Here is a 26,420-nt window from a genome sequence, read left to right as displayed (position 1 = left end):
CATTTTTTTCCCGCTCATGATAAAAGCTGATCTCAAATGATTTTCGAGAGATAAAATTTGAACATTTTAAACACAGGCCAATTATATCAGCACACCATTACCACGCAAATGACTCTTGGGTGATCTCATTTGTTTGTACATGGTGCACATTTGTGCGAGCAGACGCAATACTGTAGCCGTGCTTCATTATTTCTCAGCTAATCTCATTTGGCTTTGTTTGACATGCGACGCGATTATAAGCGAGCAATGCTGCCCAGGAAGTGTTTAAAGTGGATGAACGAATGTGAAACTGCAATTACCACTGTTTGCGTTAGCAATTTTCAAAACTTTGGCTTTGCCAGATGCAACATAGAGTAAATAAGGTCATGACCTTGACGGAATTCTGAAAAATGCCAAATCTGTGGCAGTCGGCGCCATAGACCCCTTCACTAGTATGGTGTAATATATGGCTCCATCAGAGCCCTTTGAGTGAAATGTACTGACTTAAGTAAATTCAGTTTTACACGTGTTCGTTCCATTGAGTCTCTGAGCAGCTGAGACAAATTGCCTTAAATATCCTTATCAACCCACTGAACTCATTCTTCATGAAGCTTCGCGAGTCAACATCGTTACTCATGCGTTTTCGCACGGAACCATAAAAATTGAAAAAAGGACCTTTCTTGTATATTCTTCAGCGAGTCCCGGAATTCGACGCTGCTGATTCACTACAGGGGATGCATTGAGCCTCTCAAAGTAGAATGTGACACTATTCATTATCAGACAGGACTCTCAAAGGGGGGCAAAGAACACAATACACTCACTGTGCTTGTGTCAGTGATGCATGTTTAAATCTTTATCCTTTGAGCGCTTGTTAATGACTCGGAGGTGGAGGTGGCTCTCGTCTCGGCTCACGTCAGAACAAACTGCGGCACAAACAGGATCTTCTGCACCTGTGCTTAACTCACGCCGGCTCGTCGTGCGTCGCCATGTTCTGCTCATTACATGTGCTGATTGATCGCCGCGCCCCGGTGCTGCTTATTTAGCCTTGAACCGCTGGGTTTTCTTTTGCAGCTGTGAGCTCCAGAGGACGTCTCTTTTTAGCGGCTCCGCGGCTAAAACGCAATCTCAGCCACACATCTCCCGACACGGAGCAGCGCTGAATGTTTTGAGGACAGCGCCTGGTGAACGGAGGAATCTCCGTCTTGGCATGTTGCTAGGCGATGCATTAATATTAATGTTGTCTTTTCTCAGAACGTCTGCACTCTCGGCCCCCCTTGGGATACACTGACGCTTGGAGATATCTCTATCTCCCTGGTACTTCTTTTATCCTCGTTAAAACTCATATCAAAGCTTTTAATTACATTCCGCGAGTGTGGCGCTGCCGAGCTTTGTTGAGAAATCACAATCGCCTTTTTAGCTTCTGGTTTGCTTTGCCGATACGCTTGGCTCCTTTCTGACCCAGAGTAATTGAATAACTGATATGTGGTATATCTAGTTGTGTGCCGTTATGCAGTGTTTGAACATGAATGCGTGCGGCTTTATTGTATTTATCACTGACTTTGAAGCGGTCTTCAAAAAAAAAAAAATCAACTGAGGAGCTGAAGAAACACGATCGCTCTGTTCTAATTCTATTTTCTTACTTCCATTTAAAATCATTCTGCACAGGAGAAATAAATCTGTAATAGAGTTCGCCCTCTGCGGCGCCCTTTCCCCTGCTGGGCTTTTAGCCTGGAGTCTTTGTTGTAGCCTCCCTGCACCTCTCAACTGCCCTCTCTGCGAAACCATTTTCCTGGCACTGAAACACAGATGTTATCCATCTGATTAAACGTTCAAGGTTACATCTCCAAATACATCAAAGTCTGCCTCTCTCAAAAGGAGAAGCGTGACAGCCAATATTTTCGGTAGCCTGAAGGCGCAGGCTCCAGTGTCCCCTTCCGTCACAACATGAAAGGGATTCTAGCAGGCGTCGCGTCCGCGCAGGTGAATGTGTAGCTCTCCTCACACGACTGGGCGTCGTGGCCATGTGTCTCGGCTGACGGGTGGGACGAGCGACGCGGAGGGACCCGCCGAACTTTGGCAAAACACAAACATAACATGAGGTTGCGACCTAAAGACCGTTGGACGAATCTGCCTCTGACAACTGAAATCTGAAATCTGAAACCTGATGATTTCTGATGACCTGAAATCTTCAGGTGTCTACACAAGCGCCTGCCAGTTTTCTGATAGGAAAAAGTCCAAACCCAGAAAATATGACCATAAATCTTGCCAAAAGAAATGCCAAAGCTATTCTGATTTTATACATTTTGAGGAGTCTTTTTTTGTTAGTTCAACAAAATTCAAATTTAACAGTAGTTCATCTAATAGAACAATCACAATGCAATCCATGTGTCACAAAATATAAGAATTGTATTATGTAATTCAATTATAAATATCTGAGTTTCTGTTGCTTGACTAACTGAATCAGTTGAGCTGCTGTAAATATGGTGAGAGCAATGATGATGATAATGATAATGGTGAGAGGTGAGTAAATCACAAATGAATCCGATTTGGTTTCTTATTATCCATAAGAAGCTTTTTTGGGCAAATCTCAGTCTTTTGCCAGTTCAGTCTGTCCATAAACCCGCTCAAACCCGCTCTTGGACTCATGTACTAAATGTGCAGGCACGTGACTGGTGTGAATCTGACCTCACACTCTGACTGGTAACAGCTGCTTGTCGTTCATCACTCATTAGCTTTCTTTTCCCCCTTTCTCTTACAGAGATTGAAAGAATTCAGAAAGACGAGGGAAAGGAAGAGGAGAAGTTTATTGATGTCGTCATCAACAAGAACATGAAACTGGGCCAGAAAGTTTTAATACCAGTCAAGCAGTTTCCTAAAGTAAGTACTATAGTTCCTCCACCAGAGACTTCACCGAGAATGTGATGTGCACAGATAGAGAATTTTAGATGGTGTTATTTATAGATAATGAAGCCAGCTACAGTAGCGCTGTTTTTTTTTGATTTAAATTCCTTACAACAGCCACTTGACACTTTTTGTTGATGGTTTATGTTATTAGATGTAGCATATCTGGATGATGGCATACAGGAAGAGTGTTGTGTGACAGAATGGGGGTAGGACTATATTAGGGATGTTACTTCCTGCCTGAAGAATAGTTTAAGCTCCTGAAATGTTACCGCTGTAATTCCAACTCCTCTTTTGTCATGGACGCACGTCTTCATTACGTTGACCTTGGTCAATGACGCTTTGATGTCTCAGTGTATTAATTTGTCCATGAATATTTATGACTGTATGATTCAAAGGAATTATCTGCCAGCGGATTTCATCCTATGATGGTACAGTAGATACATACAGTAGACAGATACTAGTTCTTCAAGTGCAGAAGTGTTATGTCTACTTTTTTTTTTTTATTTCACGAAAATTAATAACTTGTCGGGTGAGAGTGCAATTACAATGCAGCACATAAGTCACATGGAGAGAGTCCCAGACAGTCGGTTTCACAGTGACCTCCACGTGAAGCCGCTGTGAGTGATAGTGCTGTTGCCACTTCTGAGAGCACTTCAGCTTCGCCCGACAAAAGGCGCCCTCGCCAGCGGCCGCCTTTATTGGAGCCGCCGCGCGCTCGGTGCACGACAGGGATTTCCCTCTGGGAGCACGATGGGGAGGCTGGTGTAAAAGTGAGAGCGCCACTCACAGACGGGGGACATCACTCAAGTTTTCACCTCGGCCCTCCGGGGGAAAAGGCCAGCGGTGACTCGAAGTGTGGGAACGGAGATGACACGCGGCACCGGAGTCTGAGTCCACGCTGAACCTTTGATGGTCCCCAGGTCCTGCTTTCTGCTGGATATCACTGGAAGTTTAGCGTCTACAAGCACCTGGACAGCGCTAGTTTTGGAAACACAGCCCAGTTTTACATGTTCTACGTATGTTATATCACCTGGAGGCCGATATAAGTGTCCCAGGTTCACAACTAAACCGATTTGCTTTGACAGCTTTGATAAGTAGAGCCACTAATACGCTGTTTAGAGCTCCAACAAGCCACCGGAGGAAGACAAATTCAATTTGTTCGGTCTGACAGGTAGCAATGACAAGAGCGATCGTTCTGACTTGAATGGGTTTTCTGCTGAGCTGTGAGCATCACCTTTTGGCTTCTGGCATTGAAGTGGCACAGCCATTTTCCAAGCAGCCATTTAGGAGCGTGTGCGCAGAGGCTGAATCTATCCCCTGCAAACATAGCTTTTTATCAAAATGAAGCGGGCAAGGACGCCACTCAGCAAGTTCCAGTAGAAGTGTTCCTTACGTATAATTTTATATACCCGGCACTGATTAATGGTTGGGTTTGGATTCGATGTTGCGTAAAAACAGACACCGAAGGCCTAAAAATACCCCCACCTTCTGAGCGAGGATGCACTATCATCTGTACATTTGCTGGATCTGTGGGACCTCTCCCGGAAAGCATCCTTTGTCAGAAAGCGCCACAGGCCATTAGCGAGGCGTAAGGAGTCCCACTGGTTTATTTCCAGTTCAGACTGTGGCTTTCCTCCGCACTTGGAGCGGTGATTTATCCTTGTGCTGCCGCTCCCGTCCTGCTGTTCTCAGCACAATCAGTCTGCGCCGGCTTTCTGTGAGCACACCTTGCGCCAGGCTTGCGGTAATATATTCAGCACGTGATAGAAGACCTAACTCTGTCCCTCTGCCGCTCTTCGCCTCTGCTCCTCTTCGAGTTAAGTGCGAATAATAATACGTCTCTTCTTTGCTTGTCCACTGTCGCTTTTCCTGTTGTTTCAAAAGAAAACAACCATTCACGCCATATTTCTGCATTTTTTTTTTTTTCATATTGTCAGTGCTTCACAAGAGAGCAGCAGGCGAGAACCAGTGATTAAACGCATCAGCTTTTATTCTGGTGATTACAGACAGCAGCAGCACAATCCGCTCGCACAGTCTAATGACATGAGCCGGTACAGGAGCCCAGGCAGGTTTTTGTAAGTCTCTTAATCCCTTGTGATAACTAAAGCAAAGGCAAAACCCCAGAGCATCAATCACAGTTGGAGTCAGGCGGGTTTTGATATCTGATAAAGAGCAGGGATTACTGTTATTTGTTCACTAAGATTCATATATTCGCAGGATTGTCCGTAAGTGGAGGGTGTGTGTGTGTGTGTGTGTGTGTGTGTGTGTGTGTGTGTGTGTGTGTGTGTGTGTATTTGTGTGTGTGTGTGTGTGTGTGTGTGTGTGTGCAGAGGCATCGACTGTTTTTAAATGTCCAGATTAGCACGTTAGCTCCCTGACATTTTCTGGCATTAGTTAAACAAATATATAAAGCAAATTTTGTGATCTCTTTTTAAATAATCAGGAACTTTAAATAGTGCCAGACGATCCCATGTCACTACATTACATTACCTCCCTCTACAGAGCTTAGCACTAAAATGATCAGCTGTTTCCAGATGTATATATTTGTGCAGTGGTTGCAGGTTTTCTGTGTGTAGACTTGATCACATTCCTCAATTAGGAAAATGCAGTGCAGAGTTGGTGTACTGCAGTCATGGCCTAGTGGTGGCACGGTGGTTTTGTAGCTTGACCCAAAATCCTGGCTTGACCACCAATTCATCCTGGTGTATTGTGTTGTATGAATGAAGCAGCTGGGAGAGGTGAACTCAGGCTGGAAAGTGATGCAATGTCAAACCAAGATAGAAAAATGGAGTTGGGTCTAAACATTTGAAAGGGGGTGCATCTGTGTTTTCCCCCAACCTTTTTACCTGGGGGTTGCCATTTTAGTAAACACCCCTATCAGTTTTATCACATAAACTTCATGCCCAGGAGTAGCTTTCTAAAACACTCCTCTATTAAATTACAGTAAAAGGCTTTGCTACCACTGTGGAGTTGTGCACCGTGCAGCATTCTTTGGCTCACCTTCCTGCAGAATGATCCATTTGTGTCCTCATAATGTCTTCAGGTGAAATATTAACATATCCACGTTTCCTTATGCAATCTGCATTGTACAGCAAACCAGTACCTGGTGTTCTTCATAAAGCACATTCATCATTTAACTAAATGGTTTTGGTTTTGTCTCTATTTTTGACCAGAGAACATCCATTTACAAAGCTATTATCTTGTTAAAATGATAATACAAAAAATACTACGAACATACAGTGCACTGGGTGCCTTCTGCGTTCCCCCTGGCAAAACTATCTGATTGCTACTTAGCAGTGCAAGACGTTCTGCAGTTAGCTAGTTCATGTTAATCGTGGTGACGATTACCATAATCATTGATAGAAGCCAGAAGGGACTTGCAGGAGCTCTGTGGAGCTGAGGCCCTGGGGCTGTTGCCCATTTTTGTTTGAAGTCCAAGACCTCTGTATTTTTTTGTAGCATTTATTATATCATAACAAAAATGAGGAAGATATAATAGACTCTGACAGTGGACGGTGCTGTTTCCATCCAATGCTACAGCAACTAAATTCACGGGCTAAAGCATTTCACACTGCAGAGCAATCCTACACATCCAATTTAGAAATAAAGCAATCATGAACAATCAATTTTACTGAAACTCAGTCTGCAGACGCTGTCCCTGTCATATTTCCCTGTGCGATGCCAAGTCATTTCAGAGCAACACTGTAGCAATTTCTTTTCCTCGTTCGAGCATTTTTATTCATAGATGCAGAGCGTCAGTCAGTGGGCAGGAAGATACTGTAAACACACACACACACACACACACACACACACACACACACACACACACACACACACACACACACACACACACACACACACACACACACGCCCTGTACATTCTGCCCGTGATAGGATAAGGATAAAGCTGGTGCACAAAAGCTGCAGTACAACAGAGGGAGTTGTCGTCTGTGTGATCTAGCTCTGCAAATCAATGTTCAGGGGACGGCACAGCTCAGTGATCAAGGCTCTATCCAGGTGGAAATGATGGATGCGCGAGACGTTGGTTAAACTCAGCACATTCCGAGCATTTCCTGACGCCATTGGTTCGTCCCGGCAGCGCTGTCGGCTTTGATCTCTTTGCAAACCTGGATGCATTACACTCAGGACACATTTTGTTTGCTATGACAACTTTAAATTGAATTTTCCCGTTCCAACATCTTTTCATTCATGTCTTGCTCAGGATATGCACAGTTAAAGGACCACTATGCAAAACCCACTAAATGTTGATTAAAGTACATTGAAGCTTTTTTTCGGTGTGTGCTGACTGACAAAGTAATTTATTGTAAATTAAGAATGAATCTCTGGCCAAACCTTGTTCATGACAAGCTGCTGAGAACTCGCTCTCAGCCATTGATTTGCCTTTGTAACGGCGGTGTGACACAGACAGTGCTCAGTTGTTGGGTATATGGATGAACAAAGCCTTTTTCTATGCCATGCTCTCGGGATCTGAGTGCGCAACAAAATATTGCCTGCATTCTTCATAGATTCACACTGTGTCAGCAAAATGTCCAGTAGGTGCACATCTGGATCTGTCACCTGTGCACAGTGATAGCAGGCGGGAGCAGGAGGTCCTCATCACCCTACTGTCCTGGTTTAGTTATTGGGTGGTCCACCAGGCTGCGTCTACCATCATTACCTCTGTGTAGCGTCCTTATCAGCAGTTAGTACTGACTACTGGAGATGATAAAAGGTTTTGCTGTGACTACAAACTCTAGTATTAATCATTGTACATTAAGTGTTGTCTGCTCTATAATAAAGCATTCTGTGGGTTTTTTATGTATTCTGGGTCAGGCAGGGCTTTGTCCAGGTGCCTCCAGTGACCTAGTGTGAACCAGATAAGGTATTTATCAGGGTGTGTGGCCAGATGCATTATGAGGTTAGCAAAACAAACAGAAGCAGCTTTTCTCAGTATGTTCTATAGACAGACTGTACTGTAAAATTGTTGCACTGTTTGAGGTAAAGTAGAGTAGGAGCATATACATTTCACCATTAACGGCTGCACATGTGCTGTTTAATATTCAGGCTTCCGAGGTCACACCTTTACATGAGGCCACTTAGTCCCATTTGCAAGTACAGAATTATTATTATTACGACAGTCAGCGCTGTGTTTTCTTTGTGACACAGCCTGAATAGAGCCCTGCGTGGTCACAGAGACCAGCCGAGGGGACACGGTTGGAGTTCAGCTCGGCCCGGACAAAAAAAGAAAGAAAGAAAGAAAGAAAAGAGTGGATCACTAAAACTCACCTCTCAAATCCCTCACTCAAGAATTGGCAGACGCTTCCTAATCAGCACTCGCTTCCTGAACAAAGGGAGGGAGAGGTACGGGTGAGGTGTGGAGCACAACCGGCTCTCTTTACCTTCTTCCAGCTAATTGATGGGCGAGATAGTTGCGGGAGACAGCTGGATAACTCACTGTTAAAGGAAAACATGGGGAGCGGGGGAGAAGCATCGCTCTCCGTTTGTCTCCTCAACCGTCTCCAGCTGCCGGTGGAATTGTGTTTAGCCCGTGTTGAGATTGTATGTCTTTGACGGGTGTCTACACACAACACACCTTGACACAGCAATGCATAGCATTAGGCATTTTATAGCGACAACGCTGTGACCTTGAGAGGTAATCTGAGCCTTTGATGGATGCGTGCACATCACAGGAGGTTCAATCAGTTCAATGTTAGATCAAATAGGCATATTATCATAATCCTGAAAATTTATGTTCCAATAGACCAAGACATGTAGGGAATGTTCTGCGGTGATTCCAGTTTGTAAAGTTCAGATTTCATAAAAGGATGCAGACAACAACTTGGACTGAGATACCATGAGCACGAATGAACATAGTTTCCTCACACTTCACAGACTATTGTACGTTACACTAAAATATGCAACTAAAGTTAGCAGTAGCATTAAATCTCTATTATCATCGTACAGTGTCATGTAAATAGAACGTTGTAAGGCTTACGAATCAAGCAGAAATTGGAGTTCAAGTTGTTTCAAGTGTGAGCCTCAAAATGTTGTAGAAAAGAATATGTGTGCACTGCTGGCGGTTCTGATCTGAGTCCGACATCACAGAAGGCTTTGTCAGCGTGCCTTCACGCTCAGATTAAAACAGATGATTCCAGTAGAAAAGATTTGACACACAGCAGCTTTAATTACAGTAGTTTAATTCATAATCTTAAAAAAACACCTCGTTTGAAAGGTAGGTGCAACATTATTATGCAATATCATACAGTAGCAACTAAAACTCACTGCTTAAGCAACAAAATAGAAAGTACAAACTTACCAGGGGTAGGTTATAATAGATGATCCAGCCATCGTGACGCAAACTATACAGAAAAAAAAACTTAAGGGAAGATGGAACAAAAGTGAGACAAGACCTCAAAATGTCATGATCTGGCTTTGTGTTTCTAGTTGTTTCCTGTTTTATTTTGGTAGTCTCCTGGTTTCTGTTCCTGTTTTAGCTTTACTTCCGGTTTCTTGTCTTGTCACAGCTGTCCCTGCTCATTACCCACACCTGCACTCTGTTAGTCATCAAGTCACTGTGTATTTAACCACCACCTGTGTCCTTAGTTCCCTGCCAGATTGTCGTATTCGAGTCCCCTGAGTGTTCGTGTTTCTTGTGTATCCCTGCGTTGAGCGTCCCTAGTTTCCTGAGTTCCCTGAATGTTCGTGTTCTCGTGTCTTGTTCCTGTTTGCCCTGCGCCGTGTATCCTGCCCATGAAAGAACCTGGACTGATTATCTACTGATCGTGAGTTTTTGCCTGTTCCCTGTCTGTACTTTCGCCGAGCTTTTTGTGTATGACCTGGACCGTCTGACCCTGCCCTGAGAATTAAACCTTTTGTTGATTATAATCTCGCCTCCGTGCTGTGCATGTGGGTTCGCCGCCTGCCCGAGTTCCTGACAGAACAATCTGGCCAAACTTGGACCCAGCCAGCACTTAACCTCCGGTCAGGTCAGTGACTGTTTTTCCTTGTTTTTTTTTACGGCGAATATAACTCTCCCGCGGAAGTATGGAGTTTACCTGCGCCGAGCTACCCAGCGACCTACATGTTTATTTCGAGATCCTCGCGGAGGATTACCGACGGGCTAGTAACCCGGAGGACCAGCGCTGCGCCGTTGAGGTGGCGATATTGACGCTGGAGGACGATGACACCGCGTTAGATCACCCCAGTGTTCGTCGCCTCTATGAGCGACTGTGCGCGAAGTCTGACGAGCTAAGCGACGCGCTCCGCACCACGCCAGCGCCGGTCGCACCGCCGATGGTTTCGGTTTCCTCCTCTCCGCCTCGTCGGATCGTCGTGCCTGCACCAACCTGCCCAGCTCCATGGTTGTTTCCCTGGGAGGATTTCCTGCTCTCACGCGGTCCTCAGTCTCCAGTTCAGCCGCGCGCTGCTCAGTCTCCAGTTCAGCCGCGCGCTGCTCAGTCTCCAGTTCAGCCGCGCGCTGCTCAGTCCCCAGTTCAGCCGCGCGCTGCTCAGTCCCCAGTTCAGCCGCGCGCTGCTCAGTCCCCAGTTCAGCCGCGCGCTGCTCAGTCTCCAGTTCAGCCGCGCGCTGCTCAGTCTCCAGTTCAGCCGCGCGCTGCTCGGTCTCCAGTTCAGCCGCGCGCTGCTCGGTCTCCAAGTCAGCCGCGCGCTGCTCAGCCTCCAAGTCAGCCGCGCGCTGCTCAGTTTCCAGTTCAGCCGCGCGCTGCTCAGTTTCCAGTTCAGCCGCGCGCTGCTCAGTTTCCAGTTCAGCCGCGCGCTGCTCAGTCTCCAAGTCAAGCCGCGCGCCTGCTCAGTCTCCAAAGTCAGCCGCGCGCTGCTCAGCCTCCAAGTCAGCCGCGCGCTGCTCAGTTTCCAGTTCAGCCGCGCGCTGCTCAGTCTCCAAGTCAGCCGCGCGCTGCTCAGCCTCCAAGTCAGCCGCGCGCTGCCCAGACCCCAGTTCAGCCGTGGTTACTCTATGCCCCGGTGCAGCCCTGTCGTCTCCAGGCCCCAGCCCAGTCGAAACCTAGTCCAGACCCGGATCAGCCGTGTGTCGCCCAGACCCCAGATCAGCCGTGTGTCGCCCAGACCCCAGATCAGCCGTGTGTCGCCCAGACCCCAGATCAGCCGTGTGTCGCCCAGACCCCAGATCAGCCGTGTGTCGCCCAGACCCCAGATCAGTCGTGTGTTGCCCAGACCCCAGTTCCGTCCTTGTCCCCGTCAGAGGGCACCGCCCGTCTGACGATTGTTAACCCCACCCAATCAGGCCCGTCGTCTTCCCCGTCGAGCTCGGCTGCCGTAAGTTGTCATGCCAGCTCCGGAGTTGACGCCGTTCCAGTCCCTGTCGGCCATGTTGCGGCCGTTCCAGTCCCTGTCGGCCATGTTGCGGCCGTTCTAGTTCCTGTCGGCTCCTCAGAGGAGGACGCCGTTCTAGTTCCTGTCGGCTCCTCAGAGGAGGACGCCGTTCCTGTTCCCGTCGGCCATATTGAGGCCGTTCTAGTTCCAGTTCCTGTCGGCTCCTCAGAGGAGGACGCCGTTCTAGTTCCTGTCGGCCATGTTGAGGTCGTTCCAGTTCCTGTCGGCCATGTTGAGGTCGTTCCAGTTCCTGTCGGCCATGTTGAGGTCGTTCCAGTTCTTGTCGACCAAGTTGAGGTCGTTCCAGTTCCTGTTCCTGTTCCTGTCGGCCATGTTGAGGTCGTTCCAGTTCCTGTCCCTGTCGACCAAGTTGAGGTCGTTCCAGTTCCTGTTCCTGTCGGCCATGTTGAGGTCGTTCCAGTTCCTGTCCCTGTCGACCAAGTTGAGGTCGTTCCAGTTCCTGTTCCTGTCGGCCATGTTGAGGTCGTTCCAGTTCCTGTCCCTGTCGACCAAGTTGAGGTCGTTCCAGTTCCTGTCCCTGTCGACCAAGTTGAGGTCGTTCCAGTTCCTGTCCCTGTCGACCAAGTTGAGGTCGTTCCAGCTCCTGTCCCTGTCGACCAAGTAGAGGGCGTTCCCGTAGGCCAAGTAGAGGGCGTTCCCGTAGGCCAAGTAGAGGGCGTTCCCGTAGGCCAAGTAGAGGGCGTTCCCGTAGGCCAAGTAGAGGGCGTTCCCGTAGGCCAAGTTGAGGGCGTTCCCGTAGGCCAAGTAGAGGTCACCCCTGTCTCTGACCCCGTTCCTGTCGGCCCTGTAGCGGTCGTTCCATTCCCCGTTCCCGTCGGCCCTGTAGCGGTCGTTCCAGTCCCCGTCACCCTTGGAGCCGCAGCGCCCGCCGGCCTCCAGGAGGAGGCAGCACCTGCAGTTCCTGCGCACCTCCAGGAGGAGGTCGCGCCAGTGGCAGTTCCTGCGCACCTCCAGGAGGAGGTCGCGCTAGCCGTAGTTCCTGCGCGCCTCCAGGAGGAGGTCGCGTCAGCCGCAGTTCCTGCGCGCCTCCAGGAGGAGGTCGCGCCAGCCGCAGTTCCTGCGCGCCTCCAGGAGGAGGTCGCGCCAGCCGCAGTTCCTGCGCGCCTCCAGGAGGAGGTCGCGCCAGCCGCAGTTCCTGCGCGCCTCCAGGAGGAGGTCGCGCCAGCCGCAGTTCCTGCGCGCCTCCAGGAGGGAGGTCGCGCCAGCCGCAGTTCCTGCGCGCCTCCAGGAGGAGGTCGCGCCAGCCGCAGTTCCTGCGCGCCTCCAGGGAGGAGGTCGCGCCAGCCGCAGTTTCCTGCGCACCTCCAGGAGGGAGGTCGCGCCAGGCCCAGTAAAGTTCCTAGCCGCAACCTTCCAGGAGGAGGTCGCGTCACCGCAGTTCCTGCGCGCCTCCAGGAGGAGGTCGCGCCAGCCGCAGTTCCTGCGCGCCTCCAGGAGGAGGTCGCGCCAGCCGCAGTTCCTGCGCGCCTCCAGGATGAGGAGGTCGCGCCAGCCGCAGTTCCTGCGCGCCTCCAGGAGGAGGGTCGCGCCAGCCGCAGTTCCTGCGCGCCTCCAGGAGGAGGTTCGCGCCAGCCGCAGTTCCTGCGCGCCTCCAGGAGGAGGTCGCGCCAGCCGCAGTTCCTGCGCGCCTCCATGAGGAAGGTCGCGCCAGCCGCAGTTCCTCGCGCCTCCAGGAGGAGGGTCGCGCCAGCCGCATTTCCTGCGCGTCCTCCAGGAGGAGGTCGCGCCAGCCGCAGTTCCTGCGCGCCTCCAGGAGGAGGTCCCGCGCCAGCCGCAGTTCCTGCGCGCCTCCAGGAGGAGTCGCGCCAGCCGCAGTTCTGCGCGCCTCCAGGAGGGAGGTCGCTCCAGCCGCAGTTCCTAGCGCGCCTCCAGGAGGAGGTCGCGCCAGCCGCAGTTCCTGCGCGCCTCCAGGAGGAGGTCGCGCCAGCCGCAGTTCCTGCGCGCCTCCAGGAGGAGGGTCGCGCCAGCCGCAGTTCCTGCGCGTCCTCCAGGAGAGGTCGCGCCACCGCAGTTCCTGCGCGCCTCCAGGAGGAGGTCGCGCCAGCCGCAGTTCCTGCGCGCCTCCAGGAGGAGGTCGCGCCAGCCGCAGTTCCTGCGCGCCTCCAGGAGGAGGTCGCGCCAGCCGCAGTTCCTGGCGCCTCCAGGAGGAGGTCGCGCCAGCCCGCAGTTCCTGCGCGCCTCCAGGAGGAGGGTCGCGCCAGCCGCAGTTCCTGCGGCGCCTCCAGGAGGAGGTCGCGCCAGCCGCAGTTCCTGCGCGCCTCCAGGAGGAGGTCGCGCCAGCCGCAGTTCCTGCGCGCCTCCAGGAGGAGGTCGCGCCCGTCGCAGTCCCGGCGGACCCCCAGGAGGGGGTCGCGCCCGTCGCAGTCCCGGCGGACCCCCAGGAGGGGGTCGCGCCCGTCGCAGTCCCGGCGGACCCCCAGGAGGGGGTCGCGCCCGTCGTAGTCCCTGCCGACCTCCAGGAGGGGGTCGCTTCCCGCCGTAGTTCCTGCGACCTCCAGGAGGGGGTCCGCTCCGCCGTAGTTCCCTGCCGACCTCCAGGAGGGGGTCGCTCCCGCCGTAGTTCCTGCCGACCTCCAGGAGGGGGGTCGCCTCCCGCCGTAGTTCCTGCCGACCTCCAGGAGGGGGTCCGCTCCCCGCCGTAGTTCCTGCCGACCTCCAGGAGGGGGTCGCTCCCGCCGTAGTTCCTGCCGACCTCCAGGAGGGGGTCGCTCCCGCCGTAGTTCCTGCCGACCTCCAGGAGGGGGTCGCTCCCGCCGTAGTTCCTGCCGACCTCCAGGAGGGGGTCGCTCCCGCCGTAGTTCCTGCCGACCTCCAGGAGGGGGTCGCGCCCGTCCCGGCTCCGGCCGCACCAGCATCGGTTCCTGGCGGCCCGGCTCCGGCCGCACCTGCATCGGTTCCTGGCGGCCCGGCGCCGGCCGCACCTGCATCGGTTCCTGGCGGCCCGGCGCCGGCCGCACCTGCATCGGTTCCTGGCGGCCCGGCTCCGGCCGCACCTGCATCGGTTCCTGTTTCTCGTCGCGGTGGTCCAAGGAGGACGCCGCTGGTTCCCGGCTCTCGTCGCGGGGGTCCAAGGAGGACGCCGCTGGTTCCCGTCTCTCGTCGCGGTGGTCCAAGGAGGACGCCGCTGGTTCCCGCCTCTCGTCGCGGTGGTCCAAGGAGGACGCCGCTGGTTCCCGCCTCTCGTCGCGGTGGTCCAAGGAGGACGCCGCTGGTCCCTGCCTCGTCCTTGTCTCGGCCGCCGGACTGGTGGCCTTGCCCTCGGCGCCTCCTGCTGCCCGGATGGCGCTGCCTCCTGCGGCGACGCCCGCCTCGACTCCTCAGCCCTTCGGATCAGCGTCCGCCTGGAGGACGTTGCCATTCGGGGTGGCCCCCGGGGACATCGGTCCAGCCCAAGGGCACTAAGAGTGCCACCCTGGCTCAGCGGCTGCTGGGCAGGGTCTCGCCACGCCATCACCCTCCGTGAGGGAATCCCTGAACTTCGTGTCTTCCCTGTTCGTGGACTTTGTTGTGGACTATTGTTTTGGCCCTCCCCCGGTCCTCCCTCCACCCACCCTGCTCATGTACCTTGAGGGGTAGGGATTCGGTCCCTCCGCCTGGGACCACCCTCCGCCCGCCCTGGTTTGGGGGGGGGGGCTTCCGTAGGCGCCGTGGAAGGCGCCATAGGGGGGGGGGTACTGTCATGATCTGGCTTTGTGTTTCTAGTTGTTTCCTGTTTTATTTTGGTAGTCTCCTGGTTTCTGTTCCTGTTTTAGCTTTACTTCCGGTTTCTTGTCTTGTCACAGCTGTCCCTGCTCATTACCCACACCTGCACTCTGTTAGTCATCAAGTCACTGTGTATTTAACCACCACCTGTGTCCTTAGTTCCCTGCCAGATTGTCGTATTCGAGTCCCCTGAGTGTTCGTGTTTCTTGTGTATCCCTGCGTTGAGCGTCCCTAGTTTCCTGAGTTCCCTGAATGTTCGTGTTCTCGTGTCTTGTTCCTGTTTGCCCTGCGCCGTGTATCCTGCCCATGAAAGAACCTGGACTGATTATCTACTGATCGTGAGTTTTTGCCTGTTCCCTGTCTGTACTTTCGCCGAGCTTTTTGTGTATGACCTGGACCGTCTGACCCTGCCCTGAGAATTAAACCTTTTGTTGATTATAATCTCGCCTCCGTGCTGTGCATGTGGGTTCGCCGCCTGCCCGAGTTCCTGACACAAAAAAGTGGCAGCAGGTGTAGTTGATGAAATGATTTAATAGTAAACGTGCAGACAGAACTGAACAAAATTACAGCGCCCCCTGCAGGTTTCAGGGCCAAACTGTTACAAAAGTTAAAATTGAACTTATTTGTCTTTCAGTTCAATTTTAATTAAATCCTAACGAGAGAAACAGTGATACAGCAAACCTAAGGTGCCTTTGGGGGCGGAGCTTCCGCTGGGCCCTGCAGGACACTCATGAGTAGCTTCACTTGCTACTTGGAGATTGATGGAAGATTTGCACACATCGTGTCTGATTAATTCGCTCTCTCGCTTTCTGTTGCAGTTTAACTTTGTCGGCAAACTCCTTGGGCCACGTGGGAACTCGTTAAAGAGGCTACAGGAGGACACTCTCACAAAGATGTCAATTCTTGGAAAAGGATCCATGAGGGACAAAGAAAAGGTATTCATTCACTCTTATTGTTTCAGTTTTTTCTTGTCTCGTTTCAATCTTTTACTTCCACGATACTTCATCTCACCCTGCTGTCTTCTACACTGACAAACAGTTTTATTTACTAAAATGAGGATCTGGCTTCGTTGTTAAACTGAATTTACGTGAAACCACCCCAAAATGATATCAATTAATTATTCTCCTCTCACAAAGTAGGAGGAAAATATTTATCTCACATTAATTCAGAGGTGAGCAAATCAATCTGGTAGCGGAGGCTGCGTTTGATTGACAGCTCACATGTCACACGCACCCTGTACAGTTTTGAAAAAAACAGCTGCCTTTTAAAAAGTGCATTTTAAAAGTTTATGGAAATGTGGATGATCCCAGGGATCACCACACGCGTTTGATACATTCCAAAGCTCACTGCATCTCATAGTAAACAAAGTGAGTGCAGGCTGTAGACGAGCGGATGCAGCGGATTTAAGCTTTGGTTTTTATATACGCTTCTACACAGGTTATGAAAATGGACTGTACATATATATAGTTATGATAACACAAAAAAAGGTTTTGAGGCAGGGATAAAACTTCATATTTCAAACACAATCCAGTTTAATGACCTGTATCGTCAGTGATCATGTCTGTACATAAAGGGGATCTAAACGATTCCAGCAGCGACTCTTTAGCAGCAGGATTGATTGCAGACTGGGCTGCTTAACTGGGAATAAATCGCCCCTCGCTTGGCTCATCCGCGTCTCTCCTCTGCCTCTGTTTGTCTGCGGTGATTTGTTGGCGGCGATGATTCTGGCTATCATGCGGCGCATTCTTTTTGATTACTGTGATCAATAGGCGCTGATGTGGACCAACAGCCGGAGAAAAGCTCTGTCACCGAGATGTGCTGACCTCGGCAGCCCTCACCTGTCTGCTTAGACCCCTCTGTGGGATTTATGACTGACAGCCTCCTTTCGTTGCGAGGCCTCTTCCTCTTTTTGGAAAGGGGGCGAAGAGGGAAGCACCCTTGCCACCAAACTAATCCCTTATCTTCAGGCGGTTGCTGACTCCGTTTCTCAGCTGCACAGTGTGTGTCATCGCGGCGTTTTGGTGCTTGAGATTCCTCTCGTGCTGTAGGTCAGGCGGACGCTGCAGGACCTTGATCCCGTGCTCACCACAATGCGAGTGTGAGAGTCTCGCTGCCTCCGTCCCACCGCTGTCAGGGCAGGATGATGTAAAGGCATCTGTGTTCCGAGCCCCCTCCTCGTTAGCGCCCTGATTAACTCATCCATTTTCTGCTCTGGGTCTCGTACGCCCTCTTTAATTTTCCTGATAAGCCAAACAATCTCTTCTTTCTTTCTTTCTTTCACTTTTGGTATTGTGTCTGCGTGCCTGTAGTTTGAGCTGCTGCACAGAAATGCCCTCATCTTTGTATTTATAAAAAAGAGCACTGACTGCTGTCCTGTTGTCAGCTAAACATATGCAGGATATTAAGTTTTATCATATTAACAAATATATGAATTATAGGTGATCAAATCAACACTGGGTAATTAGCTTTTATTTTAAAATGTTATTGTAAAATTTGACTTTAGTTTGATTATAAATAGACAGTTTGCAACTTTTAATTCTTAAAAAAGGGTTAGGGTTATATTTTCAACAGCTTTCTAGTTACTGTGGTCAAGTTATTCTAACATGTCGACAAGCTTAGTCTGCTATTATTGTTCAGGGGGAACTGGGTTCTAGTCAATAGATCGTTAAAAAGTGAAACAAAATAGTAGTATTTATAATATATCAGCACGCAAAATGCATGTAGGAGGAAAGAAATACTGCTGAAATCATGGCTGTGTCTCAGTCAGTCAGTACTGTACTGTACATCAACGAGCTGTGGAGCAGTGTGAGCTGATCACGTCGCTTATAGACACAATCAAGAGCATTGTGAAGAATAAGGCAGCCATTATTCTGTACTTGTCTCCCTGTGAAGTGCCTTAACCAACTCTGTCACTGTCTGTCTCAGTCGCTCCTAAATTAGCTGCTCTGTCTGTCTCTATCTTCACTACTTTCCTAAAACCATGTTTGTTTTAGTCATGGGGACTATTTTTATACATGAATTAATGAATTTGAATTCACAGATACTACAGTACATTTAAAAAAAGGATCAGCCTTCCTTCATATTGACGGACAGTTCCTGCGTATTGTCCTGTACTTGAGAGTACTTGAGAATGTCTAATGTTTAATATCTGTAAGCTCCATCTGCAGCAGCTCTTTGTCCAAAGCGGTGGCCTTGTGTTTCCAGGGTGAACGGCTCTTCGTAAGCAGATTTACTGGGAAATAAAACCACGTTTGAAAGGCAGAACGATGCTGCCGACAGATACGAGAAGCAGACAGCTGTAATCTCCTACTGGAGGCTGCTTAGCTGCGAAAGGACTCAGCTGGATCGCTGCTGCTTCTTATCAGCACCGGGCGAAGGGCCCTCATCTATGAAAACCGCCACAGTGTGCGCTCTATTATATGCAGATGCTTTCATACCAAACGAGATATCCATTAGGTATAACACAGACACTTTGCAACAGATTGAATAGATGAAGTAAAGAAAAAAACCCTGACTTTTCAAGCAGGAAGTCCTCAGATGACTTTCATGCTAACATTAGACGAGATTGTGCTTTTATTTGGCTGATGATAGCAGATACATAATGTTTTTTCTTCTTTTTTTTCTCATTTCACCGTGCATGTGTATTTCTAGGAGCACATGAAAGGGAAGCAGAGAGACAGATTAGCGAAGCAGTCATTTCTTTCCGGCACCCTGCTCAACACCAGCAGCTCCATCAGAGCCGGCTGCTATTCGCAAAGGAGCCCTCTGCTCGTAAAGCGCAGATTTATGGCGGCATATTAACATATCATTAACATACCACAGGCACTCTTAAAAGAAGGTTATTTATAATTAGGTGACATCAGAGACACTGGCTCGCATGGCGCTGGAGATGGAAAAGGGGAAGAGGAAGTCGGCGCCATTGGAAAAGCCTCGGAGAAGACTTTTTTTTGCGTTTTTTTGTGGAGAAGGAGAAACTGGGACACAAACCTGTTGTTTCCTTTGTGTAATGTGATGGGACACACTTAGTGGATTTTTTGCTGTCCTATTTCTCACCATCAATAACAGTATAATGACCCGTTTCTGTCGCGTTGGTGCGGCCCTTAAATGTTTACATGCACGACTTGAGCGTTGCGCTCCAAACCAACTGTGCCACTGCAGGCAGAGATGGAGACGCGCGGGTTCCAGCTGCCCTAAACCAAGTAGTTTGAGCGGAACCTTTTACAAGCGCTTTTAATCCCCAGTGTCTTTTTAAAACCACAGTCTGGACATGTATGTTGGCGCTGAATAGAAGCTAAACCAGGACACATCAATTAACGTGAATACTGAGAATCCAGCGCATCCAACTCAACGTGTTGATCTAATTTGCATCTGTAGCATCTGTTCAACCTGACACACAAATACAGTACAGAGGAATTTAACTCAAATACTCTTTACATTCCAGGAATTTGTTCATAAGCAACCTTACTGTAAATTGAGCAGAATATAAATAAATGTTCCTTTGTCTCCATTAATCATCTTTTTTATCTAACAGATCACTTTTTTTCATATAAGGTGCTGTGCTATTTTAAAGCAAGCGTTAAATCAAGTATAATTTCTGTTTCCTGAATTAGTTTTGATCAAGCAACGTGTAGACTATGAAACACAACATATTATGATAAAGTGAACAAAAACACATGTTTTATCTGTACATTTGTTATGGGAACAGGCAGCTCGGTTAGATGTGACAGCTGCAGTAGGAAGGATCGGAATGATTGCCTGTTTGCAAGAAATACAAGAACCCACTTAAATATTTTCTGTCTGTCTTGTCGGAGCATCGACGCTTCTAACCTCATTATGTTGCACTTATGCCAAAACCTCCCTGATTCAGAACAAACAAACAAACACGAAGACAAATGTTCCTGGCGGTGAAACAGCTCCCGGTTATTTCCCAGACAGAGGAAGCGTGACACCACGGCGTTTGTTCATTTCAACAGGAGGAAGAGCTCCGGCAGAGCGGCGAGGCCAAATACCATCACCTGAACGAGGACCTGCACGTCCTCATCGAGGTGTTCGCTCCTCCGGCGGAGGCGTACGCCAGGATGGGTCACGCTCTGGAGGAGATCAAGAAGTTTCTCATACCAGTACGTTCCTGGCTCTCTCTTCTCATGAATCTCTCTGCAGCTGCTCTTTGGCCCATCTCTAGCTACAGCATCTCATCTCAGCCTGTCCACAGCGTAGCCACTGGGCTCTTTCGCTCTTACTCCCATTTCGTGTAGCTAGGACTGCTAGAGACATCACGTTTGAATGGAGCCTGAATTGCTCCTCCTCATATGACAAACCACATAAGGTATGCAATGAGATTTTACTACATTTTTACTTCTTTTATTGTTGAATTTGTCCACTTCATATCCATTAATGTGCTAATGTGGGTCCTTAATAGCTTAATTACATAAAATCAGTCATTCTTTGAACAGCTAAAGGACCCTACTTAACTACTTATTGCGTATTATGAGCTTGATTCTGCTCGATTTGAGGCAGACGTATTCACAAGGAATTTGTTAATGCATCATCATCATCATCATCATCATCATCATCATCATCATAATGTCAAAGAGTGTTTTGGCAAAGTATCGTACGTGTGTGTGTGTGTGTGTGTGTGTGTGTGTGTGTGTTCTGCTGAGTCTGGTTCAGTGTGTGTGATCCTGGGTGGAATGTTGTGGGTAGAACAGGAAGAAAAGAGGTGGAGGAGTTGTCTGCGTGGGCCAAACCCAGCACAGAGCCTGTTTACTCTGCCTCCATTCATTATGGAGGCTCTCTGCGATGCTCAGAGCTATGATGATTTACATCTCATCGTTAATTACAGACAGGCCCCTCCCCCAGCCCAGTTACCTTTTAGCCAAAAAAACATGTGTCTTGATAGAACAGACATGTAGCAGTCAAATCATATAGATGTATCATTAAAGAGCTGCCTTAATGGTTATTTTGTTTTTTTTTTATTTAGTTGCGTTTGAAAAGACCCGAGGATTTATCAGCAGCAGATCTGAAATGTTTTGCTGCCTCAGAGACAGCAGCCACGGCAGTACTGTAAAATATATTAATTAGATATTCCCTGGGCTGTAGCCCTAGAGATAAAGGACGTAATTTAATACGGCGTAATTGAAAGCGAGTCTATTGCCATCTGTGTGCGCCTCTGTGTGCAGGATTACAATGATGAGATCAGACAGGCCCAGCTGCAGGAGCTCACGTACCTGAACGGCGGCTCCGAGGACGCCAAGGTGCCGTCGGTGAGGGGCAAGTCGGTCGCCCGTGGCAGAGGGACACCTGTTCCAGGGCCTCCCAGGTAACCTGTGTGAGAGTTGCTGTGTGTGAGCGCACTTTGGCTCATCTGAGGTTTCATTTACTAATGAAGCTACTGGGAAGCCAGTTTTTTTTTTCCTGTAAGCGAATGCGTGCAGTATCTTGTTGCCTCCTTGTTCTCAGTGGCATCATCTAAACTAGTGTCCAATTCAATAATACAGGTAACATTTTTCTTGTATTCAAATGTCAGACATGAATAAATGAGACATGCATGTTAATCTAAACAATTTGGTCCTGATTTGCTGAATTAGGCTTCTGTCATTTTATTACAAACCCTCTGAGCCAAACGTCATGAACAATAAAAAGGTAGATCAGGAAAAAAACAAAACTGGATTGAAATTTATAGAAGAAAGTGGTGGATGGATGGAGAGCAGCAGGTGGTGTTAAAGTGGCAGATATTTCTGAACACTGAGGTGATCGGAGTCAGACGCATTAAATAAGCGCCTTGTCCAAAGTGGACCGGTGCTATGGCTGCATCCTGTGGTGATTTACTAAATCAATGTCACAGGCGCGACCCACACTCCTGCTGTTGGTGTTTGTTTGTCCTTAATAATTATTGCGTCCATTCCGTTGACAGAAGTGGCCAGAGGTACGTCTATATATCACCTCCAAGGAACGCTTCCTGCAAATCTGGCACAAACACACGGATGACAAACAAGCGGGTCATCTGACCCCGTGTCCCGCCTTCGTGTTCATTCCCCATCGTAGCTGGTCAGAGGCTAAAGGATGAGTCTCATTCTCCCAGACACATGCAAATGCATCCATACAGGAGTGTGGCTCCAGTCTGTCTGATGAAAGCGCCCCGCGTGTTCGGGTTCAAATGTTCCGCTGGTCATCTGTGTTTTCATTATCCTCCAAAGCGAATTGTCCTTATGTGAATAATGAGTGCTTATTATCGGAAGAAAAGGTGAAAGCACAGCGTGGTGCTGCAGCACAGCAGGATCTGAGTGTTTGAACGCACAACGGGTTTGATGTGAGCAGCGGAGACGGCGGTTTGGGTCCAGTCGTGCACCAGCATCCACAGTTTAGCCTGCGCCAACGTCAAGTCTTTAACAGTTAAATGGGCTGTTTTGAAAGTCTGGACGAATCGACTCCAGCAGGATGCTGCAGTGAAATACTGCAGCAGACAAGGATTTTCTATTTGTTGTGTTGTGGCCGCTCAGTATTTGGAAGTCGTTTCTCAAATTCAGGCCAAATGAACGGCAGCATATACACCAGCTACTTCTGAAGGCAGAAAAATGAGCCCTGATATTTGTGACTGTGCTGACTGTGTGCAGACCTCAGCAGGACATTGCAGAAACTATAGATTGGCTTAAAAACTCCAAACTAAAGCACTGCTGGAATTAACTTTTACTTTCAGAACTTGTCTTCTGTACATCGAGAGAAAAGGTAATGAGAGGCTAATGTGATCTCATGGTCACTGTACTGAGCTGCATTCTTTCCATCTTCATTGTGGATTAGTCTATTTAGAAGAGTTTATTATTTCCAACCACTTTACCTCAACCATATTACTTTCGTTTGACTTCATTAAATGAAAAAACTATAATTTATTGTAGTGCAACTATGAAGTACAACACTAACGCACTTAGTTCCCACATATGATGTATTAACAAAACATTCATTATGGCTCCATTTAAAAAGTTTTTAACTGTATCACATTGTCCATAGCTGCATGGTCAACCTGCAATATGTAAATTATTACAGAACATCACAACATACAGCAGTTATTATTATTAATTAACAACACAGAGGAGGATAAAGCTGCTACAACACAACAGAAGACCAGACGTTACAGGTAGCCCAACACAGTTGTTCTACTGATGTCTGTCAGTAATTGGTCTTTTCCATCACACCAACAGAAACCACTGTTTGATTTGTACTTCGTGCAGCACAATTACTTCTCCAGACAATAGCAAGGCTGAGGAAAGGACATTTTTATGTTGCCCACCGCGACGGCTGCTCCTACTTCTTCTGTTTCTTCTTTCAAAAATAGATCCAGTGTCGACAAAACCCATTTTTGATTGCTGTCAATGACAGATAGATTGTGTTTCCTGTGACTGGATTCGCCGGTTTAATGGGAGGCAGCAGGAAGAACAGGAGCTTTGAAAATGCATGCGAGGGCGAATGTACAGTCACTAGCAAGGCCGTTGGCATCCATCCATTATCCTGTTAAGGGTCATAGCAAATGTCACATATGTGACATCCATTCTAGTGGGATTTACAACTACAAGCCTCATGAAAAATGACACCCGACCATCATCATCCTCCATCAGAAATGTCAAGATATCAATCGGGGATCAGAGCGATAACCTTCAAAGTTCATAGCGGTTGACCAGCCGCCTTTCATCATCAGCACCTGAATTTGTCTGTTTGCTTTGAGGAGTCGTGGGCTTCATGTTACAACGGGCGCGTTGTGATGTGAGTGTTAAGCCAGCGTCTGGCAGTAAATAGCAGCTATCAGGGTACAGTGGAGCCATGTCTAGAAACATTAGCAAAGCAAAGTCACATTTGCATAACAGCCTTTATATGTAAATGATCTCCAGTAGATGTTTGCCTCTCCACTCTCCCTGTGAACCCACGCTAATTCCGGCTCCTCCGAGACCCCGCAAGACTACAAATAAAAAAATACTCATGGCCGTTAAACGACTTTAACTTTCTCTGCGTTGACACTTTTTTTAAGAGGGGAGAAAAAAATGTCTTATGTTGTTTGTTCTTGGTGTTTATAGAAGAAATACGGCTTCTTTCATCAGATTTCGAGATAAACAAGGTCACTGAGAATATAATTGGCCGTGGTTTAAATTACAGTGTAATTAGCGTTTACCAGGCCTGATTTGAAAGTGTCCCAGAAGCTCCTACACAAAAAGTAACTCTAAGTTTTCTTAGTTCACCCATGTGTGCTAATTTTCGATCACCCTGGGTGGAGGCTCACCCATTTCACTTCGCTTTGACTTTGTTCGGAGCTGTTGCTGGAAAATAATTCCCGCTGTCGAACGGGTTTCAGCTCCCGCTTTTCAGCTGATTTCTAATGCAACACTTAAGGGTGGTCCGGCTCCTATCAGGTAAACATACACCGTCCCCGTTATTCGGGAGATTTCAGATCATTTTATTTCCTTTCAGCCCGACATGTGTTATTTCCGCTAATAAAGCGCGTTGCACAGCTGAGTTGGAAAGCATGAAAAGCAAATCGACCCAGAGAGCAACCTTGGTGGTTTCCCGCTGCTGCTTCAGATCAGTTAGCTGCTTTTTAAAGTCCACTCACTTGGTGTTAAAAGCCCCAGCCACATTTTCCAAACCACAAGGTCAGCGTGCCTTTGATTCGAACAATGCAGCTTGACTTTGCTTACATTTCGATTTAGAGCGCGGGTTATTCTCCAGGCTCTCTGTTAATTCATCTAAGCGACTGTACAGATTATTATCCCGCTGTGGTTAACCTGCTGCCGAGAGACACAACCCAGAAAGCTCCACTTAAACTTGAAATTTGCAGGTAGAAAAAATCTTTTTGTGAAGGTTTATTATAAGAAACATTTTCGACTCGGTAACAAAACATCCGTCACAAAACCGGCAGAAATATCGTTCCACATTCCACTTAATAGACGGACAAGCAATTCAGCCACAAGACATGCAGTGTTTTGAGTAATGGATGTGACTCACTTTCTCTCGACTGGAGGAACTCGCCCTCCACCCTCGCTGTTCCTCTCTCCCCACCTACACATATAACCTGACACTGAATGTATCAATCCGTGCCTGCACCAACTCATTTTGGCCGATGCCAGAAATCACTAAGCGGAGCTGAAGTAGCCGTGGTAGCTCGACTCTGGCAGAGAGAGGAGAAATATCAGCACCTTATGATAAAGACAAGCAATGCACAATTGTAATTGGGAAATTTCGACTTGCTACATGTGAACCTTGTGTCTTCAGGACCCGAGGGGGCGTTCCTCCCTTGCACGCAGCGGTGCCCAGAGGAGCAGCGCCCAGAGGAGCCCCCACCAGTCGAGCTCCATCCTCCAGAGGGAGGGGGGTGCAGAGAGCCAGGGGTGCCCCACCAGCCACCGGGTACCGGCCGGCCCCTCCCATAGTCCAGGACACGTACGGAGAATATGTGAGTTTGGGTTCAGGGGGGGTCATGACCGAACACTGTATATAAATATAACCTCGCTTGTCGGTGTGATAGTGTTGAAACTGTTGCACCGAGTCAATACAAGCAAAGCAGCTGCGTGTGTATGTACAGGTTTAGGTCACTGGGCTCTGTACACACTCACAGTACAGTGTATGCATGTGCTTCAGCTTGGGGTTACACAAAAGGCACCGATGGCACAATCAGCCAGTTTTCACAGGATGAACAGCGTGCTGATGCCTGATCCGCATCGTTCGTGTAACGTCAGCAGCTTTACGCACGTTTCCCAGTCAAGTCAGAGACAGTTAAAATTTACCGTCACATGTAATAATCAATCTATACCTTGAATGCTTTGAAAGTTGGATCAAACATGATCAACATGTTTGTTATTTCTCAAGGATGTATATTAAAGCTGTTCATGCATTAATTAACCAGTCATAACTGTCATCAATGAGTATTTAACAAATATGACGCTAATGAATAAATTAGCATAATGCTGTCAACAAATATTGGCCAATAGAAACAGGCTTGAAGTTTCGCTGGAGGATGAATTAGGTTCTGTCTTACCTTCACCCAACATGTTTGAAAGGTAATTTAGCTATTCTGTCTCTGAATATTGCCTGTTTCAGGCACAGGAATGAAAAGTGGATGGATGCTTGCATTAGTTTTTGTCTGTGCTTTAGCTCGACGTGTTAGCACAGAGCGTGTGGGTTGCTATTGTAGTCGTTACTGTGATCTGGACGTGCGGCGTGCCTGCGCAGTCTTACGGGAGCCTGACTGTTTTATCAACAGCTGCCAGGGATGAATATATTAGGCCTGTGTGCCTTTGCCCAGAGAGTCTCTTGCTGCACTGTCAAGGCAAGTTCCCCGGGGAACTTCTGCATCAACATTGCATATTTAGCAGATAGAAGGCAGGAGGAGGAGGCCAGCGCTGGAAAATTGCCCCTGCAGCCCATATCTAACCACATCTGACAGGTTTATTCAGAGGTTGCAATTCAAATGTGTGGAGGTCATA

At 48.6% G+C, this 26,420-nt stretch overlaps 1 protein-coding gene across 2 annotated transcripts in view; it reads left to right on the top strand.

Moving 5' to 3' along the window:
* The window catches only part of khdrbs3 (KH domain containing, RNA binding, signal transduction associated 3), an 81,357-nt gene that overhangs the window by 34,039 nt on the left and 20,898 nt on the right, over positions 1-26,420 (top strand). For both annotated transcript variants that reach the window (XM_041072831.2, XM_029166775.3), the window contains exons 2-6: positions 2,738-2,856; positions 15,774-15,890; positions 19,929-20,075; positions 21,135-21,274; positions 25,210-25,390. In XM_041072831.2, the coding sequence (XP_040928765.1) occupies positions 2,738-2,856; positions 15,774-15,890; positions 19,929-20,075; positions 21,135-21,274; positions 25,210-25,390 (704 nt within the window). The remainder of the gene's footprint in view (positions 1-2,737; positions 2,857-15,773; positions 15,891-19,928; positions 20,076-21,134; positions 21,275-25,209; positions 25,391-26,420) is intronic.

The sequence above is a fragment of the Betta splendens genome, chromosome 11 (assembly GCF_900634795.4).
Source record: "Betta splendens chromosome 11, fBetSpl5.4, whole genome shotgun sequence".
NCBI lineage: Eukaryota > Metazoa > Chordata > Actinopteri > Anabantiformes > Osphronemidae > Betta > Betta splendens.
Note: the sequence above shows the minus strand (reverse complement) of the source record. Positions and strands in the feature narration are given on the sequence as shown.